This window comes from Panthera pardus, unplaced genomic scaffold, assembly GCF_024362965.1.
Source record: "Panthera pardus isolate Hobbes unplaced genomic scaffold, ASM2436296v1 HiC_scaffold_27, whole genome shotgun sequence".
Lineage (NCBI taxonomy): Eukaryota > Metazoa > Chordata > Mammalia > Carnivora > Felidae > Panthera > Panthera pardus.
In genome coordinates this window covers 78,971,441-78,991,316 of record NW_026526843.1, presented here as the reverse complement: position 1 = coordinate 78,991,316, position 19,876 = coordinate 78,971,441, and the positions used below count along the sequence as shown (strand labels likewise).

The window sequence follows — 19,876 nt, the reverse complement described above, 5'->3', positions numbered from 1 at the left end:
AAACAAAACAATGGTTGAGTGTTACCAACAGATCTTGTCATGAGTTGGCTTTTAGAAATGAGGCTAGGATAACTCCCAGGTTGGTTTGTGATTTAGACAATTGAGTAGAAGGTAGCATCACTCATGGAGAGGAGCAGGCTTCAGAAGAGAGGATGTGTTCAGTTTGGGAAATGTCAAAAGTGCCTTTAGAACATCCAAATAAAGAAGTTGAGCTGGAAGCTATATATGCCCTTCCTTTTGTGATTCTTATACTGGCTCCATTGCCTGCTCTCTTTAATTACATGTAGGCTCCTAACTCTCCGTGTAACACTTCTGAATTGAGACAAGCATATCCCCCACTTGCAGAAAGGGATCCAGATGGGGGAAGAAAGTAAACTGCACACACCCAAAATTATTTCACAGTTTTTTTACTAAAAGAATAGACTTTTATTAAGCACTGTAAGTTTCTTTCCATCAGCATTAACAGAACAACAGACCAATTTCCATCACAGAAGAACTCCTGAGACATTTTCATTCCTTTCTGAAACACTTCCAGAAACTCCTGCAGGTTCCCCTAAGAAGCATCCATTCAAACTTACATTAATAAACTATGGAGCTTTTGTGGTGAGGTGGGCCAAAATGGCAGGGAATTTGGAATCTGGGAATGGGAAAGAGAAATACATATTATCCATCCACTAAATACACTGTCAAGAGCACAGGAGAAGAGATATTAACACAGGAAAAAACAATGGAAGAATTTACTTTTGTCAATAACATCATTTATCAGGGAGCACTAAAAATCATTGACTCCTTGCAGTTAAAGTTTCTTTAACCTAGTATGTTATTCTAAAAATAGAAGAGAATAGAATAAAATAAAAGGAGGGGAGGTGTTTTCTGGGAAGTAACTAAAATGAAGTCATCAGATTTGGCAGGGTTATGAAAGATTAATAAAATCTGAAATATTTAATTTGCCTCATTTACATGAAAATTCACTAGTCATTAGTTACTACCAACACGGACAAAAGAGCATCTAAAAAGTACAAGGGCAATGTCAAAAGCTGAAATGGGCACCCTAGCACAGGGGGTATTTTACTTTGCTTTTAACTTGGAAAAGATGATTTTGTAAAAAAAAAAAAAAATGAAGTTATCTTCTTAGAACATCAAAATGACTTCTGACAATATTGAGGGTAATTAGCAGTAATAAGGGAATAAGTGCACTGAGCTCTACCTGCCCCAGCAAACTACTGCAGTAAGCCAAGAGAAAGAAAGTAGAAAGTCAAATTAAAGATGCCAAAGTCACAAGAGGGAGAATAATAGAGAGTGACATACAATGGAACAGTGAAAACTTACCCCCTGCCCCCAAACCCCAAGTATATTTAGGAAATATGCATCAGGAAGTGAACAAGTACAATGATTAAACCTTAGTAGAATTATACTAGCTACTTTAAACTGTGGTCTACTTGTATGGTCATTTCAAAGGAAGTGGGGGTCTTAGAGACTGAAAGGGTAGCACTGACATGCCCACACAAGCCTTCTAAGGTTCCAATGGACTGGATCACTATAACCAAACAGTTACTTCCACATTCTTCCTACCCTACGTAAGCATTCCTCCCCCCACCCCCCCACCCCCACCTTAACCACCCTCCCTAATGCCTTGTCTGGCTGTTTTTCTCAGTGATCAAAAAAAGTTCATGTGACTTGGCCAATGATGCCAGAAAATCAATATGGAGACAAAAATCAAATGTCACTGGCCAAACCAAGTGCCATTTTTGGGCTTTAAAGTCTACCTGAAGTCCTCCTGGCTCAGAATGAAAATGATGCAAGTGAGCAAAAGTTTGTCAGGCCTGGTTCAGGCCAGACTGGCCACTGAATAAGGGTGGGAGTTTTAGGCTGACCCCAAGACAGGCCAGCAGAAATCAAGATGCCAAGTCCTTGGGAGTCAGTGGCTATATACAACCAGGGTTGCTTTTGCTTGTGGCCCTACAAGGTCAAGGGGTTGTTTCTGGGGGTTCCTATATGACTTTGTTCAAGAGAGGCACATACATCATAGTCAGAAATGGAGCCTCAAGTAAAGGATGACAGTCTCTTCAAATGGTACTAGCAGCAAAGATCAGACCCACCTTCCCCAATTTGTCCTCAGGTAAGAAAAAGTTCATCTTCCAGTAATGAACCTTAGTCTTTCTGGCTTCAAAACTGTAGATTTTGGTAGATAAATTAAAATACAGGAATATGGCCCTTTATGGTTCTTTATTATGACCTTCCAAACCCAAAATGCTGAATCCAAATAAAAATCAAGGTTGGAAGTGAGCCACTTATTTCACCCTTGGCCAGGTTAGGAGAAAGCAGAGGGGTGTGAAAGGGAGAAAAGCAAGCCTTTTGGCAAACTGGAATCACCCCTGTCAAAGCAGCAATTTTACTTCTCACAGTGAATGCCTACAAAATAAATTTTCTTAAGGCTGTGAGAGTTAACAATACTGTCACTTGATTGTGTCGAATAGATTCAAGATGCATAGAAATGGCAACTGAAGAAAATACCTTTCCATATAACTCCAAGTACTTCCTATTAGAAAATGGTGTCTATATATTTAATTTAACTCAGCTCAGCAATTCTGGTTATTTTTAGAGCTTCAAAGGATCCCTCCCTCTGTGGCTCCGGAAAGAAATTTCCAAGCTGTCTAAGTTCAGTACCGAATCCCTCTCTTGCTGGACATAGAAATCCTAACCTTCAAGATTTTTGTGAAAGTCTGAGCAGGCCCAAGAGAAGAGGGGGGGACCAAATTAAAGGAGCAAATTCCAAAGAGGAGGCTTTTGTACACTTTGTTTCTGGTTATATCTTGCTAGGTGTTCACTTTTGTCATCTTGCTTTGGTTTATGTAAGAAGTGTCTGGGCAGAGGGAGAGACATTCTAAGGGCTCTCTCCCCCTACAAGTTGTGGGTTCTCTTAAACTGGGCTAGACTAGGATTAAACAGTCTGAGACTGTTTTCAATCTCTCATGATGCGCTCATTGTAAGTGGGCAGTAAGCAAACAGACTTTTGGTTGTCTGGAAAATAATCACCAAGGACTTACTGTGGGTTAAGGTGCATGGGTTTTTCAAAAAGAGAGAGAAATCCTGCTAGAAGTCTAGTCAGTTGAATTCCTGTAGACATGGTACTTCTTGGGCAAGAGTATCACAAAGCCCAAAAGGAGATGTGTGAGGCTGAAAGCTTCAAGTCCTGAATGAAGACACAATGCTAATCTGTTGTAAGCCATGTTCCCATCCCTCATACTTAAGCTGCTGAGGAGGGAAACTGGAAATGCAAGGTTGTCTCAAGAGTATCTCTGGCAGGGAAGAACAGCTTTTTTTGTCCTGGGCAGATTCTGGCCTCATCAGGGGCTGGGAAACTTTACAGAGTACCCCCAAAAGCCTGGGCCAGAGTCATCTGAAGTCTTCTTTGCAAAGCAAATGAAAAGATCCAGTAGTCAAAATGTCAATGAACAAATAAAACAATCTAGGCATATAAAACCAAATTGTCGATTTCCTTACATTTCCCTACCCCATCTTTCCAATGCTAGTTCTCTCTCCTTCAGGGATTCATGGCAATCAATTCTAGCCTGAGGTCGGTTTGACCCAGAAGCTCCAGATGAGATTTCCTCCAAATTAACTGCAAGCCCTGGTAATCACCTCCCATCCCCCTTCTCTCTCTGAACTAGGCTGCTCTAGCAGAAGGAAATGCCCAAATATTCCCCACCCCATTCCAACCTTCTTGTTCACTATATGGGATGTGAGGACTCCATTCAAGATTAAACTTGTGACAACCCAACTGTTTGTTGTTCTGAACAGGCAATCTCTGGAAAGTACTTTTTTGTCTGCTTTAGAGAAGCCCATCTTCTCATAACTGATGGGCTGTGACTCAGTAAGGATTTTAAAGTGTGGTCTTTTGAAACCCACCACTCCATAGCAGTGGAAGCATTTCTGGGAAATTCAGCAAATCCTCTGGGACATCACCATGTATGTAGGTACGTGTGCACGCACACACATACACACACACACATATATTTATATATATAAAATATGTATAGATAAATAGATCTGTCTCTTTATATAAAGGGTATGTGTATGCATATAGATACACACATTCATATATACATACACCCACACGCCCATACCCAAACACACACACACACACACACACACGCACACACCATCTTTTGAGTTCCTTTTCGTACTCAGTTTCATTGCATTGATTCCCACCCTTTCAGGGTGTGGGCAGCAGGGAGTGGGTGAACTGCACCACATCTTCTATTTTACAAACAATGCATTAGTTCAGAGGCAGGAAAAATCTGCCCGTACTTTTCTGACTCACTTGAATCCCCCAGTACAAAGGCCATTGGTAGTTTTTGTTTGTTTTTTTTAAAGTGTATAAAATAAAAAATAAAATAAAATAAAATAAAATAACCAATACTATTTCACTTCCCTGAAAACATTTACCTATCTGATTGCCAGGCCAGAGTTAGAGGCGGTTGTATAAAATCCTGGGTTAGGTGAATGGGGGGAAAGAACAAGAGGAAGGCAGATACTGATTATATACCAAGGTCTCACGAATTCATAGAGAAAAAAGCAAGGTAGGAAGCCACAGACAGCAGTCCCTGCCATCCCACAAGTTTTGTAAAGAGTAACATGATGAAGACACAGAAAACCAAAGCTGGAGCTTTTCTATAGGGCCTTACATGATGACACCAGATTTCTGACAGACGCTGCCTTACTACACTCCCAGGGGAGGCAAAGAGAATACTGGCATTACATATTCTACTTGAGAATAGGACCTAGTCCTGTTGCCAGTCATCTTTTACCAGAGCTTCCCCAGAAGCAGACCACGAAGTCTGGAGGTCAGAAAAAGACAGGGAAAGGGAAAAGATGAATACAATAGGATGTCCCAACAAAATCTTGGATAAACCTAGGGTAAGCATTTATGTCTTCCTCTAACTTGGGCCTACAATCAGAAAGGTAAAGGTTTTCCTCTCTTCCTGACCTGCTGAAGTCATCTTCTGCTCATTATTCCTCCTTCTGTTGTGCCACAGTTCCTAGCTTTTGCTCTCCTAAGCGGCTCTTCTCCCCATTCTTCACGGGGAAGTAGCGGTTACCATTAGTACACACGTTGCTGTCTCTGGATAAGGCACACTGTGATGGAGCTGGAAGATGATGATCACTCTTCTCTTCCTTGATCAATGTGCCATTGTTTCCATTTACCTGTGAGTGGGACCGACCCTGATGAGGCTCTAGGGATTTAGAAACTCCATCTGAAGTGCTCTGTCAAACACAGATATATTCAGTTGAAATGGTAATCCCAGACTGACAGTTCCCAAGCATGTTCATAAGCTAGCTTGCAGAAGCTGCTTCAGTTCTTCAAAAACATCAGAAAGCCCAAAGCCTGTAAACACCTAGTAAAGTGTGCTCTGATAACTGTCCTGAGAACTTAGGGTGACCACAGATGGATTTGACTGAAACTCAATGGCTGAGACGACAACATAATGACATAGGTATCATTTATAAAGCTTTACAATGTATTTTTCTAATACTGGTCAGAACCCTAAATGGTAGATATTATGCATCATTTACAGATGAGGGAGCTGAGGCTCAGAAAGATTAAAGTACATTGCTCAAGGACACTCAGATAGAATGTAGTAGGGGGCACCTGGGTGGCTCAGTCGGTTAAGTGTCCAACCCTTGATTTGGACTCAGGTCATAATCTCACGGTTCGTGAGATGGACAGCACCACTGTCCAGGGATGATGCTTTAGCTAAAAACAAAGTCAACATGAGAACTTCCTTGGACAGGCTACCTCTGGAGTAGATAACAGTATCCCCAGTAATCTTAGCAATGAGAAACTTATGATCATCCACAATCCCTTCTTTTCCTTTAGTTTCTTCATGTGTAAAAAAAATAATAACAGTACCTATTTTTTACATTCCTATAAGGATTCAATGAGACACTCCATGTAAAGCACTTAGAATGTGATGTGCCTGGCACACTGTAAGAACTCAATAAATGCTAGCTAATATTATTGTTTTGATTCCATGTCCCCAAGCAAACTTCTGATATCATGGCTTCCCTTACAGCTTACACTTACATGAAGAAAGCTCTGGTAGAAACGGTTAAGAGCATATGCATTAGAGTCAGCCAGATCTAAGTCTGAATCTTGTCTCTAACAATTAGAGTTGTTATACTGTAGTAGAATCAGGACAATCAGGACAGGGCAGGATTTTGGAATCGTCAGCTCAGGCTGGAATGGCAACTTGGATGTTGACTTGATGGATAATTTTGGGCAAGATGTTTCATCCCTCTGAGCCTCAGTTTCCTCTGTTTAAAATGGAGAATCCTGTGGTGCCTGGGTTGCTCAGGTGGTTAACTGTCCAACTCTTGATATGGGCTCAGGTCATGATATTTGGGGAGAGGGGTATGTCTAATGAACATCAGTGGAAACTGTTATAATTCAAGGTGTACATTAGAGGAAAGTTTAAGACCATTTTGAGCCATCAGGAATAAGCAAAATGGCAACAACTCCTTCCTTCTCATATTTAGCAAAGGCCAAAGTCCAATTTTCTAAGCATCTCTGGTAGAAAGCCCTCAGAAAACCCTGAGAAGCTGGCAATTCCACTGTTAACTTCACTTTGGCCCCTTTTCTGGCTGCATGTAGCACATACTATGCTAGGTACAGGTGTTCAGGACACAGTACCTGGTTTCTATCCTGTGGCTTCACTCAGGGAGAAAGATAACACTCTGCAGCACTGTGGGAACAGTGTGGGCAGTTAACACTCACTAACTCACAGCTAGAGAGCGAGGGAATGAAATCAAATGCTGGGAGTAGCTAGGAAAGCTCACAGTTTTCTGGCCTGATCTGATCATTTGCAAGTTAGCTGAAAAGACAAGATGTATCAAACAGAAGGTAGATAATCTCAGGACGGTGCTTACTTGTTTATTTCCTTTTTTGTGTCCTTTGGATCCTCTACCAGTCTGTTCTTTTCCATGCCTGTAGAAAGTGAGGGGAAAAGTGATCCTGAGGAATATATAAAGCCCACATTTTCACTTAATTAATCACCTCCTCTAGGAAGTTTGACCCTCTTATGGAAAGTTAGTCAATGCCTCTTACCTTAATGGACTTATTCAATAGGTGGGTATTTTCCCAATAGCACCTTGAATAACACTAGCTCATACCAACCTATTGGAATACATACCCTTTTCCTGGCCCACCAACCGAGACCACTTGCATGCCAAAAGAGCCTCGGCCCCTGGAGGACCTGCTGCCAGCCCACTGGCCCACAACCATCCCAGCAATCTCCAGTTTTCCTCCTTGGGAAGGGATTGGATGGAGACCTGGAGAGATAGGAAGAAGGAAGTAATGAATGCTAAATGCAAGGTAGGATAAGAAGTGGAAACAAAGATCCTACAGCCCACCTACTCTGCTTATTTCCATTTCTCTATGATAAACACTCTGTCATAACAACAAAGGTTCATGGTGGAAACAAATTTAGGGACAGGGGTTGAAGATCTGTACACATCCACTTTATTTTTTTAAATGTTTGTTTGTTTGTTTATAGAGCAAGTATGTGCACAAATGGGGAAGGGGCAGAGAGAGAGGGAGAGACAGAATCCCAAGCAGGTTCTGCACTCTCAGCGCAGAGTCCAATGCAGGGCTTGAGCTCATGAACTGTGAGATCATGGCCTGAGCCGAAATCAAGAGTAGGATGCTTAACAGGTTGAGCCACCCAGGTGCCCTGTGTACACATAGCAAGTGGGGTATGGACAATTCATTTTTTTGCTACAGGGCCTGGCACATAGTAGCTATTCAATAGTTGCTGAAAGAATGAATGTCCTAAAATCTAGTTATTAGAAAATTATAAGCCAAATGCCACTTCTATTTTCCTTTCTTTTTTCTTTGCATTAAAGTTTAGTTGACACATGTTACATTAGTTTCAGGTGTACCACCTAGTGCTTCGACAACTCTGTAGTTATGCTGTGCTCACCACAGTACAGCTACCATCTGTCACCATTCAATGCTATTACAATACCATTGACCTTATTCCCTATGCCGTGCCTTTCATTCCTGTGACTTACTCATTCCATAACTCATTCCACTCTCCTTCACCCATTTTGCCCATCCCCTCAACGTTCCTCCCCTAAGGCAACCATAAGTTCCTTCTCTGTTTATGGGTCTGGATTCTGCTTTTTGTTTATTCATTTGGACCAAAACCACTTTTTTCTTTTTAAGCTTTTATTCAAATTTCAGTTAGTTAATATTAAAGTGGGCCTAAACCATTTTTGATTCAAATATGTATCACTACACAATGGAGGATCAGCCAAACCAGCAAACTGAACTGAAAATAATGAAACTAAACTGAAAGTAATCTATAATTAATAAGCAAGAATAGCAACAGTTGAAAACCAGAACCAATTCAAGACAAGATAGCATATCTCTTTAAAACAGGAAATTCCAACTCAGTCTGTATGAGCTCACAAGCACAGTAGAGCTTTGTAATTTGGCATAAAAGGAAGCCTTCATAGAATCCACAGTTCTAGTAAACATTTAATTTTAGTTTATGGAAAAAAAGCAAATGTTAATAACCCTCCACTCATTTAGCCAGTTGTCAGTAAAGAGTCCTTCATTCATATAACAGTGGATGTCTAAGGTACCAGGGTACTAGCCAGTTCTAAGAGGGCTAGAAAGACTTGCCTTTGGGGATCTTACTGTGGCCTTTGAGGAGGCAGAAGGCTCTTCATGAACCACCAGTAACTGGAGACTAGGCATCACTGGGAGCTGGGACAATGGCAAGGATCTCCTGAGAACTTAGCCTTAATTAAAGCTGTCTTCTGAGACACAATAAAATCAACATGCAAAGAATGGGAACAAAGATCTGTAAAGTCAGCTTCAAGGAATGGACTGAATGGCTGGCTCCCTGGTTTGTAAAACTTGATCATTACCTGACTGAACAGAGCAAACATCCACACTGCTCATCCAAGTAGAGCCTTGAACTAAATATGCATACTGAATTTTATGACCCTAGATAAACTTCCAGCTTTATTTTTTTTAAGTAGGTTTCACGCCCAGGGTGGAGCCCAACACAGGGGTTGAACTCATGACCCTGAGATCAAGACCTGAGCTAAGAATCAGACACTTAACAGATTGAGCCCCCCAAGAACCCCCCCCCAGCTTTATTATTTTTAAAATGATGAACAGTGGACAACAAATACCTTGAACCATAGCAATGACATTCCCACCTGATCACAGAACCTTGATACTTCATGTCAAAATGTCCCTATTAAAAAATCCTGTTTCACCAAGGTTGTTTGAGTTATTAGGATCAGTATATTTGTTTCAGGCACAGTATTGGGCCTGATATATATGAAACTGCTGACTCTGTGACTGGTACTAACTACCAGATGGGTTATTATGAAATAGATTGAGGATGACAAATACATCACTCATAGGTACTGACCTGTGAATCCCCGGCTCCTTCCTTGAGGGGGAGGTGGCATTGAGCCCATGGCTCGGGAATAAAGTGAAACAGGGTAGAGAGGGGGCACCATGGGAGGCACAAAAGTAGGTGACGGAAGTAGAGCAGAAGGTGGTGGATGGTTCATGTTGACTCCTTCAAGGATACTCTGTCTCATCTTTTCCACTTTGGTTGCCAGATCAGCCTTCAAATGAAGAACAGAATTAATAACAGTAGCTGCCATTTTTTTTAACGTCTTTGTTTCAGGCACAGTATTGGGCACTCTAGGGACAGTCTCACAAATCTATTCCCATTAAGAGAACTGAGGCATGGAGTTAAATGGCTCAAGGAGTCATACTCAGGGAAACCTGTCTGGCACCAAAGACCCACTTTTTGCATGACACCAAACTACCACACTAGCTCTGACCAAGGCCTTGTGAGGCACATTGACTAGGTCAAGGGAGACAAATATAACAATAAGTATTTACTGATGGTCTGTCACACGACCAGAAATAGGCTAGGTTATTTTTTAAGGTGGATAGAACAGAGTTAGGTGAAAGAATAAAACCTGACATGCACAAAGTTTTTTAACCTTCTCCCCCATACCCAAGATCAGAGACCATGACCTCTGTCCAGGAGAAGCCCATGCCTCTAGTCCAGAGATCAGCAAACCTGTTCTGAAAAGGGCCAGATAGGATTTGTAGGCCATATGGTCTCTGTCACAACTATACAACTCTGCTGTTGTGGTGGGAAAGCAGTCACAGGCAATATGTAAATGAATGGATGTGGCTGTGTTCCAATAAAACCTTATTGGAATAAAAATTTCAAGGTTTTCAGTTTTGATGTATTTTGCCACCCCCTGCTCTAGTCCCTCAGCTCATTCCCCCCAAGTGGATAAAGAAGTAAGGGTTCCTTTCCCTGTCTTTCCTGAGGTTTCATTGTAAAGAATCTCCTGCTTCTACTCTGTCATCTACTTTACTATTCTCTTCTAGTTCCAAACATATTTCCTTTACAAAGGTTATCACCATTTGCAGAAGTGACTTATAGTTTTTGCAAATAAGGGAAATGAAATCCTAAGAATTGCAGGAAAGCCCTATTCCATGGGAAGGAAATACTCAGATAAGAAAACAATAGGAAAATTTGGTGTTCATAAAAAACACTTTCCAACGTATGGTTTTATAACATGGACATATCAGACTCTGGGCCTTTGGGATTATCCTTGACCCAGTTAGGTTAATGTCACACATTCCCCTACTTCTGCTACCTCCCTCTCCAATGTCTCTGTTCCTTTCCACCCTCTGCCCATTCATCCCCACAGTGGATCAGAGATGGCCCTTAGCAGCTGCCCGACATAAAGGTACCTGGCCATCGCAGAGCTCAACCAGGGATACTCGCTCTCGGCCTGCTTTAATCAACTTGCTCTGGAACAGCTTGCCATCAAAGTAAATCCAGGGGCAGCAGTGCTCCCACGGGACTGGCTGGCCACAGGCATCATTGGCAAACAGAGCTGTGTCGACCCCACTCATGAAGAGGGCAGCAAGCTGGATCCCTCGGGCATCCAGTTTCTCAATCTGAAACCACCACAGAGGAAAAACTACTATTAAAAACTGTCACTGGTTACATCTACTCTTGTTCCTGTTATTCTGATTATTCAAATTAAACTTGAGCGTGTTGCCTCTTAATATAGACATTTGAGTGCACAAGCAGCTTCTATCCATGTCACTCCCTGACAGTTTGAAAGATACTCATTATAGTTTGAAAGATACTCATTACAAAAAAAAGACATCAGCTTTAAAACTTCAAAAAGGCACCAACCATTTTGTTTTTACCTGTCAAGTTAGAAAAAGTTTAAAAATCCAAAGAGAAAAAGAACACCCAGTGCTGATAAGGATGAAATAAATGGGCACATTCATATAAAGCTGATGAGAAATGTACATTACAATTAAGCAGTATGTGAATAACCCTGAAAAATGTTAACATTTCTTGACTCAGTAATCCTACTTTCATGAATCTATTCTAAGGAAGTAGAGCTATGAATAAAACTCTATGCGTAAAGATTTTAATTGTAATGTTACATCTAATAGGGGAAAACTGGAAACCAAATGGCTAACATTATAATAATTAGCTGATACATGCATATAATAAATTTCTTAAACTTTTTTAAGACATAGAAAATATGTGCTATGCTAAGTTTAAAAACACAATATGTAATCACATACACAATACCTCAACTGTGTAGAAAATGTTTATATTTATTATCTCAAGTTGGCATGGTAGATGGCTTCAACAGGAAAAGGAGAAGTACTTGCAAGTTCCCTCCTACATGTGATCTGGAGACAGTAACTGCCCTAGGGCCAAGCAATATTATACTTACTGTAAAGAGGAACCAACACTGTTTTTCTTAGACTGTTTTTGTCTTTCCCTTAGTTAACCTCACTTAAAGGAAGATTCTGTTAGCCTTATTGGGCTAGATCTTTTCCATGTTTATCCTAGGGCCTCAAAAAACCATGGCCACTGAAGTCAGGAGAGGGGTGTTCTGCATTAATAGCTAGTATTATTGGATTCTGTGTACTTAAGATATGCAAGACACTGTTCTAGGTGTTTTGCATGGATTATTTACTTTATTTAATATCCCTACAAGTAAGGAAACTGAAGCAAGAGAGGTTAAGCAACCTGCCTCAGATCACACAGCTAGGATGCAATGAAGCCGAGATTCAAACCCAAGGCAGACTGGCTTCAGAGCCTACCTTTTAAACTACTGTGTTCTGGGGCCCCTGGGTGGCCCCAGTTGGATAAACGTCCGATTTCGGCTCAGGTCATGATCTCAAAGTTTGTGGTTCGAGCCCCGTGTTGGGCTCTGTGCTGATAGCTCAGAGCCTGGAGCCTGCTTCGGAATCTGTGTCTCCCTCTCTCTCTGCCCCTCCCCTGCTCAAGCTCTGTCTCTGTCTCAAAAATAAGTAAACTTGAAAAAAATTTAAACTACTATGTTCTGCGTTCAGTTAGATGGTGGATTTGCTTTCTTCCTTATGTTCTTCTAGATTTCTCTCTAACATCCAATAAGTATTACTAAAAAGGCAGGCATTTACTCAGACAAACTCAGGACACAAGGAAGAATCCCCTGTAGTGTATCTTGCAAGAGTCAGAAACCTTACCATAGTTTGTGGCCACAACTTATTTGTAATGTATAATATCCATCTTTTCTGTCCATTCTCACCTATCAGTATGGGAGCAGTGGTGCAGGTACCTCTTGGTTTTATTAATAAACATACATGATTGGCTAAAGTAAATCAAACATTTGTCTGTAGAACTTACTCTTCTCCTCAGCACCAGGGGAAAAAAAGACCAAAAGGAAAGCATTGAGCTCATAAAAGAAAGATTTTAAGTTAGGGTAAAACAAATCACCTTGAGTTCTTGAAGTTGATCTGGCTCATAAAGCTGGGTAGATACTGCCTGTGCAAGGAAAGTGTCTAGCTCATGGCGATGCAGGATTCGGCCACCAGGCCACTGAACCATGTATCTAGAAAATAAAAGCATAATTATTAAGGTAAAAAAGCTCATTTATTCCTTTCACAAACACTTATTAAGCTAAGAACCTATCACGGGCCAGGTTTTGACAATTTCAGTAGAATAAAGTTAAAGCATCTTCGCCTTTGTTTATTGCGGTCTAGGTGGTAGAGGAGACAGGCATGTGCCTCAACAATGACAGGAGAGTGTGATAAGTACCAAGATAGAAGAATGTACAGGGTGCTACAAGAGCACAGGAGAGGGCTAGGCTAAAGGAGTGAGGGAGGGTATCCTGAAAAAATAGCAGGAGCTGGGTTTCAAAGGGCCTGTAGAAATTAGTAAAAAAAAAAAAAAGTGGGGAAGGATGTTCTAGTTGAGGGAACAGTATATGTGAAGGCATAGAGGTGTGGAGTTCAGTATGATATAGTAGGTTCCATAACTCAAAAAGATATCTGCACCCCCATGTTCACTACAGCAGCATTTACAATAGTTAAAACATGGAAACTACCTAAGTGTCCACTGATGGATGAATGGATAAAGCAGTTGTGGTATATATACAAATACAACGAATATTATTCAACCATAAAAAATGAGGAAGTCCTATCATTTGCAGTAATATGGAGGGACGTGAAGACATCATGCTAAGTGAAATAAGTCAGACAGAGAAAGACAAATACTGCGTGATCTCACTGATAAGTAGAATCTTAAAAAAAAGAACTCATAGAAAAAGAGATCAGAGTTGTAGTTATCAGAGGTGGCAAAAGGGGAGGGGGAATTGGAGGAAGGTAGTCAAAAGGTATAAACTTCCAGTTATAAGATAAATGAGTACTGGAGATAATGTACATGACTGTAATTAGCACTGCTATGTGGTCTATAGAAAAGTTAAGAGAGTAGATTCTAAGCATTCTCATCATAAGGAGAAAGTTTTTCTTTTTCTTTATACCTGTATGAAATGATGGATGTTAACTAAACATTGTGGCAATCATTTCACAATACATGTAAATGAAACCATCACGCTGTATGCCTTAAACTTATACCAATTTTATATCAATTTTTCTCAATAAAACTAAAAAAAAAAGGTCAGATTATGAAGTGTCTCAAAAACAGTATTAAGGAATTTGGACTTTCATTCTGAAAATATAAGAAGATATTTAGGGATTATCAGCAAGACAGTGATATTGACTGGCTCATAGGGTAAGAGAGAAGAGGCATGTATGCCAGTTGGGAGGCAACTGCAGCAATCTGTGGCTGAAGAGGTATGAACAAAGACACTGGCTCAGGGGTTGGAGAGGGCCAGGGGACAAAGACAAGAGCTACTGAGTAGATATATCCATAGGATTTGGTCATGCATGTTATGGGAAGGGGGTAAAGAAAAAGGAAGAGTCTAAGATTCCTAGAATTCTGACTTGAGCAGATGGCTAGATGATAGGGCCATTCCTCAAGATAAGAAATCCATTAATTAAAATAAATAAGTACTCATTGATGAGTATTTGAGTTGAATTTCATGAACTGAATATGTCTTACCATTCTAGGCACCAAGATGCAGAAAGAGGAAGAAAGATGAAAAAAATACATCAGTACAAAGTCTATGTCCTTAGCTCCCTGAAAGACCCACAAGACAATGATCATTCATAATTATTGGAGCTGTGTGAGACTTCAGAAAGCTGGCCCTTAAAGCAAGGGATGGTCTTTTCTGAGTGGCACGTGGAATGAATCTGTGGGGACTGTGATCCAGTTGCTACTACCAGGAGGCTGTATGATGCCCTGGAAAGAACCTGGCTTTGAATCTCTAATCTGCTGTTTCCTCACCTGGAAAGATCACAACAGCACAGGCAGCCCTACTGCCATTACTCTTTCTTCAAGCCCAGCTGTCATTTCTCTCAACTCCAGGATGTTTCTGGGCCTGCAGAACATGCCAACAAGCCCTGTTGCTTCTTTACAAACTAAGTTCTAGGGGCGCCTGGGTGGCTCAGGTCGTGATCTCAGGTTCATGAGTTCAAGCCCCACATTGGGCTCTCTGCTGTCTGTGGGCAGAGCCCGCTTCAGATCATCTGTCCTGCACCGACCACCCCCCATTCGCCTCTTGTGTGCGTGTGCACTCTGTCCCTCAAAAAAAAAAAACCCAAAAACAAAAAAAAAACCACTTAAAACAAACAAACAAACAAAGTTCTAAATGACTGACCTTTCCAGGAGGTATCTTTCTGGGCCACACAGAAAGAACAGTTTATACCCTCCTCCTTGCCCACACATTCTCCATGTGGAAAATTTATTCATACTTTATAATCTATTTTATACTTTTTGATGCTGTATTATATAGTGCACAATTCAGAGTTTATATCTTCTATCAATATAAAATATTTTCCTTTACCCTCAATGTTTTTTTGCCTTGGGGACTATATTATTTATTAATAATGCTTCTTTCTTGTGATTTATACTTCCTTGATTGATTTACCTTTGCCCATTCTTTTATTTTTAATCTTTCCATCTTATTTTGTTGGCAAAATATGAAGCAAAAGTAGACAAAAATGAACTGAAATGCAATTATAGTAGAAGAATTTAGCATACTACCATTAAGCTATGACATGTAAAATGTGCCTTAGATACATTTAAAATCACAGAAGATTTGAAAAATACAATAAATAAGGTTCAAATGCTTGACTGAAAACATATTCAAGAACTCATGTGAGTTCCAATGAGATCTAGGACCTTGTTTGGCCTCATCTATTGTCTTGTTTCTTATTAATATTTATTATAAACTATCTAGCATAGTACATGGCCTAGAGTACATATCAGTAAATATTTATTAGGGGACTGACTGAATGCATCAACCAGGTCATGGAAAAAATCCCCCAAACCAAGAAAAAAACTCAACAAAAATCCTCCAAAGCTGAATTGTACCAGTCACATCCTGATTACTAGAAAGAAAAACTGACTTAAAGGAGCTCCTAAAGGAGTCAAGTGTGGGAGACAGGCAGGATCACTGAAAGACTAATAAAATGAGAAGGATGTGACTTTACAAGTTGAACAGGTTGTTTTGGGTGCCCTAAGGAAACAGTGACTAAATTCACCTGGGAGACTCAGAGAAGGCCTCACAGAGGGGAGAACATTTAATTTCCTAGGGATGTGAGATTTTTGGTTGGTTTGGATTATACTCATTAATGTTAACTTGCAATTTTTCATGTTTCTCTAACCTTAGTGTGGTGCATGGCAGAATGGATGCTCAAAAAATGTTTGCTGAACAAATGAGGCTATGGCAGGATATTCCAAAGGAAATGCTAGCTCCATCTTTTGGCCAACACTGCTATTCAACCAGCCTCGAATGAATTACATGAAAGAGAGGACAGTGTCCAAAGAGTCAGAGGCTCATTAATGAGATAGCAGGAAATAGTAATTATTAAATCAACCAATATTTAGTAATGCTCATCATGTGTTATTTTTTAAATTATATGATTCCATTGGGGATTAATTTTGTACAACCACAGGAGTACTAATTTCCCATGGAAGTTCCTCAATCTCAATTACAAGACAGCTTTATTACTATTAGTAGTATTTACATTACTATATATACTACACACAAGCATTATATATATATACATATATATACACATATATATAGTGTGTATATATATATATATATATACATATATATGTATATATATTACAGTATATGCAGCAAACTATAAGTTACTCATAGGAACAACATTTACTAAATGCCTCTTGTATTCTAGACACCCTGACATAAACTTTATATACATAGAACATGGTAGCAAAGAATACAGACTTGGGAGCCTGACATACTGTGTTCCAATCTAGGTCCTACTACTTCTTTTCTTTTTTTTTTTTTTAACGTTTACGTATTTATTGAGAGAAAGAGAGAGAGAATGAATGGGGAAGGGGCAAAGAGAGGGAGATAGAGAATTCCAAGTAGACTTCCCACGGCCAGTGTAGAGCCCGATGTGAGGCTCGATCTCGTGAACCATGAGATCATGACCTGAGCTGAAACCAAGAGTTGGACACTCAACAGACTGAGCCACCCAGGTGCCCCTCTACTATTTTTCTGTGTGACTCTGGGCAAACACTTTAGTGTCTAGGGGCTTTAGTTCCCTCCCTCAACTCTAAAATGGGGCTAATTTTACCTACATCTCAAAAGGTTATAATAGGTAAAAGAGAAAATGCATGTAAAACCACCTAACCTAGTGCCTGTCATAGTAGCACTCTTGGTTACCATTGTAACTGAGACAATTATGGTCGAATTCTTCCTTTACTATTTGGTGAAGCCCCCATATCATATATTAAATTCTCATATGTACAAAGATCTGTTTTCTACTTATTTATTCTGTATTTATTTCTCATGCCAGTACAATGCTAGCCTACGTTTTAAATATGTTTTTTTTTTGGTTGAGTTTAATTTTCTTTTTTTTAATATATGAAATTTATTGTCAAATTGGTTTCCATACAACGCCCAGTGCTCATCCCAAAAGATGCCCTCTTCAATACCCATCACCCACCCTGCCCTCCCTCCCACCCCCCATCAACCCTCAGTTTGTTCTCAGTTTTTAAGAGTCTCTTATGCTTTGGCTCTCTCCCACTCTAACTTAAATATGTTTTAAAATATGGTAGTCTCTGCTTTTATCCACTTCTTTTAATTTTAAAATAAAATTTATGATTTCATTCTTACTTCAAAAGCTAAAGTTCATTATCATTAAGAAAATGTAAAAAATGCAACAGAAAAGTATAAAGAAAACAAAAGATAAAAGCTGAAGTGATTTGTACTCTTACCATTCAGATATTACCACTGTTATGTTTGTTATGATTTTGGCTTTTTTCTTCCTAACCTCTCAAATCTCAATTTTCTCTATTACATTATATATATATTATATATTGTATATAATGTATATATCTAATAATATACCTAATAATAGTACAGTACAGTATAATGTATTAGTATATACATCTAATGATATATCTAGTAATATCACGAATTGTATATTTTATATAATATATATACTTTTATATATTATAAATATATTATATATACTTTTTTCACTCATTATACTATGAGAATGCCTCATTCATTAAATACTTTTCAAACACATTTTTGTTTCATTTTCTTAAAATTTTTTTTTTTCATTTGAGTATAGTTGACACAATGTTACATTAGTTTCAGGTATACAACTCAGTGACTTAAGTTTATACATTACGTTCTGCTCACAATTGTAGCTAACATCTGCCATCATACAAAGCTATGTTTTAATCTTTATTAGAGAGAGAGAGAGAGAGAGAGAGAGAGAGAGAGAGAGAATCTGCAGCAGGCTCCAGGCTCTGAGTTGTCAGCACAGAACTCATGAACTGTGAGATCATGACCTGAGCTGAAGTTGGACGCTTAACTGACTGATCCACCCAGGTGCTCCAACACTACTCAATTTTTTAATGTTTATTTATTTTTGAGAGACAGAGTGTGAGCAGGGGATGGGGCAGAAAGAGAGGGAGACACAGAATCTGAAGCAAGCTCCAGGCTCTGAGCTGTCAGCACAGAGCCCAACACGGGGCTTGAACTCACAAACTGTGAGATCATGACCTGAGCTGAAGTCGGATCCTTAAACAACCGAGCCACCCAGGCGCCCCAACATTACTCAATTTTTAAAATAAATACTTTATTTTGCAAAAATTTTACATATACAGAAACTTACTCTATTTTTTTTGTTGAGGTATAATTTACATACCATAAAATTCATCCATTGTTAAGTATAGAATTTAATATTTAGTACATTTACAGAGTTGTGCAACTATCATCACAATTGAGTTTTAGAATATTTTCATTGCCCCAGAAAGATCCCTTGTGCTCACATGCAGTCACTCCTCATTCCCACCCTGAAGGCAACCACTTATCTACTTCTATCTCCATAGATTTGCCTTGCTAGACATTTCATATAAATGGAATTTCGTGGTCTTTTGTAATTTGCTTCTTTCCTTAGCATAGTTTGTATTTTAATTCAACTTTTAAGATTGATATTGTTGTAGATTCACATGCAGTTGTAAGGAGTAAAACAGAGGGATCCCTCGAACACTTTACCTAGTTTTCCTAATGGTATTATCTTGCAAAATATAATACAACATCACAGCCAGGATACTGACACTGACCCAGTCAAGATAAAAAACAGTTCCATCACCACAAGGATCCCTCATATTGTCTTTTATAACCACACCCACCCTCTTCCCCACTCCATGTTCCTAACTCCTGGAAGTCACTAATCTGTTCTCCATTTCCATAATTCTGTCATTTCCACAATGTCACATAGTATGTAATATTTTGGGACTGGCTCTTTTAACTTAGCATAATTCCCTTAAGATTCATCCAACTTATTGTGTGTTATCTAAAGTTTGTTGCTTTTTATTGGTCAGTAGAATTCCATGGTATGTATGTGCAATACTTGAACAATTCATCTGTTGAAAGACATCGGGGTTGTTTCTAATTTGGGAGTATTAAGAATAAAGGTGCTATAAACATTAATGTACAGGTTTCTGTGGGTACATAAAATTTCATTTCTTTGCGATAAATGCCCAAGAGTGCAATTTCTGGGTTGTACAGTTATTTTTAAAGAAACTGATGAATTGGGGATGTCTGGGCAGCTCAGTCAATTAAGCATCTGACTCTTGATCTCAGCTCAGGTCTTGATCTCAGGGTTTTGAGTTCAAGCCCTGCATTGGACCTTCTTAAAAAAAAACTGACAAATTGTTTTCCAAAGTGGATGTAGCATTTTACATTTCCAAAACCACCATTTGAATGATCCAGTTTCTCCACATACCCCCAGCATGTGGTATTATCATTACTTCTTATATTAGCCATTCTGATAGCTGTGTAATGATATCTCACTGTGGTTTTAATTTGCATTTCCCTAATGGCTAATGATACTGAACATATT

The 19,876-nt window shown here is 39.4% G+C and overlaps 1 protein-coding gene across 1 annotated transcript in view; it reads right to left on the bottom strand.

The window, feature by feature from the left end:
• Positions 1–399: 399 nt before the first annotated feature.
• FAM120C (family with sequence similarity 120C) overlaps positions 400–19,876 on the bottom strand; it is a 123,612-nt gene continuing 104,135 nt past the window's right edge. Inside the window, exons 11-16 of the mRNA XM_019436638.2 lie at positions 12,852–12,966; positions 10,811–11,020; positions 9,453–9,654; positions 7,194–7,332; positions 6,931–6,988; positions 400–5,268 (exon numbers count right to left, since the gene is read on the bottom strand). Coding sequence (XP_019292183.1) covers positions 5,014–5,268; positions 6,931–6,988; positions 7,194–7,332; positions 9,453–9,654; positions 10,811–11,020; positions 12,852–12,966 — 979 coding nt within the window. The 3' untranslated portion in view covers positions 400–5,013. The remainder of the gene's footprint in view (positions 5,269–6,930; positions 6,989–7,193; positions 7,333–9,452; positions 9,655–10,810; positions 11,021–12,851; positions 12,967–19,876) is intronic.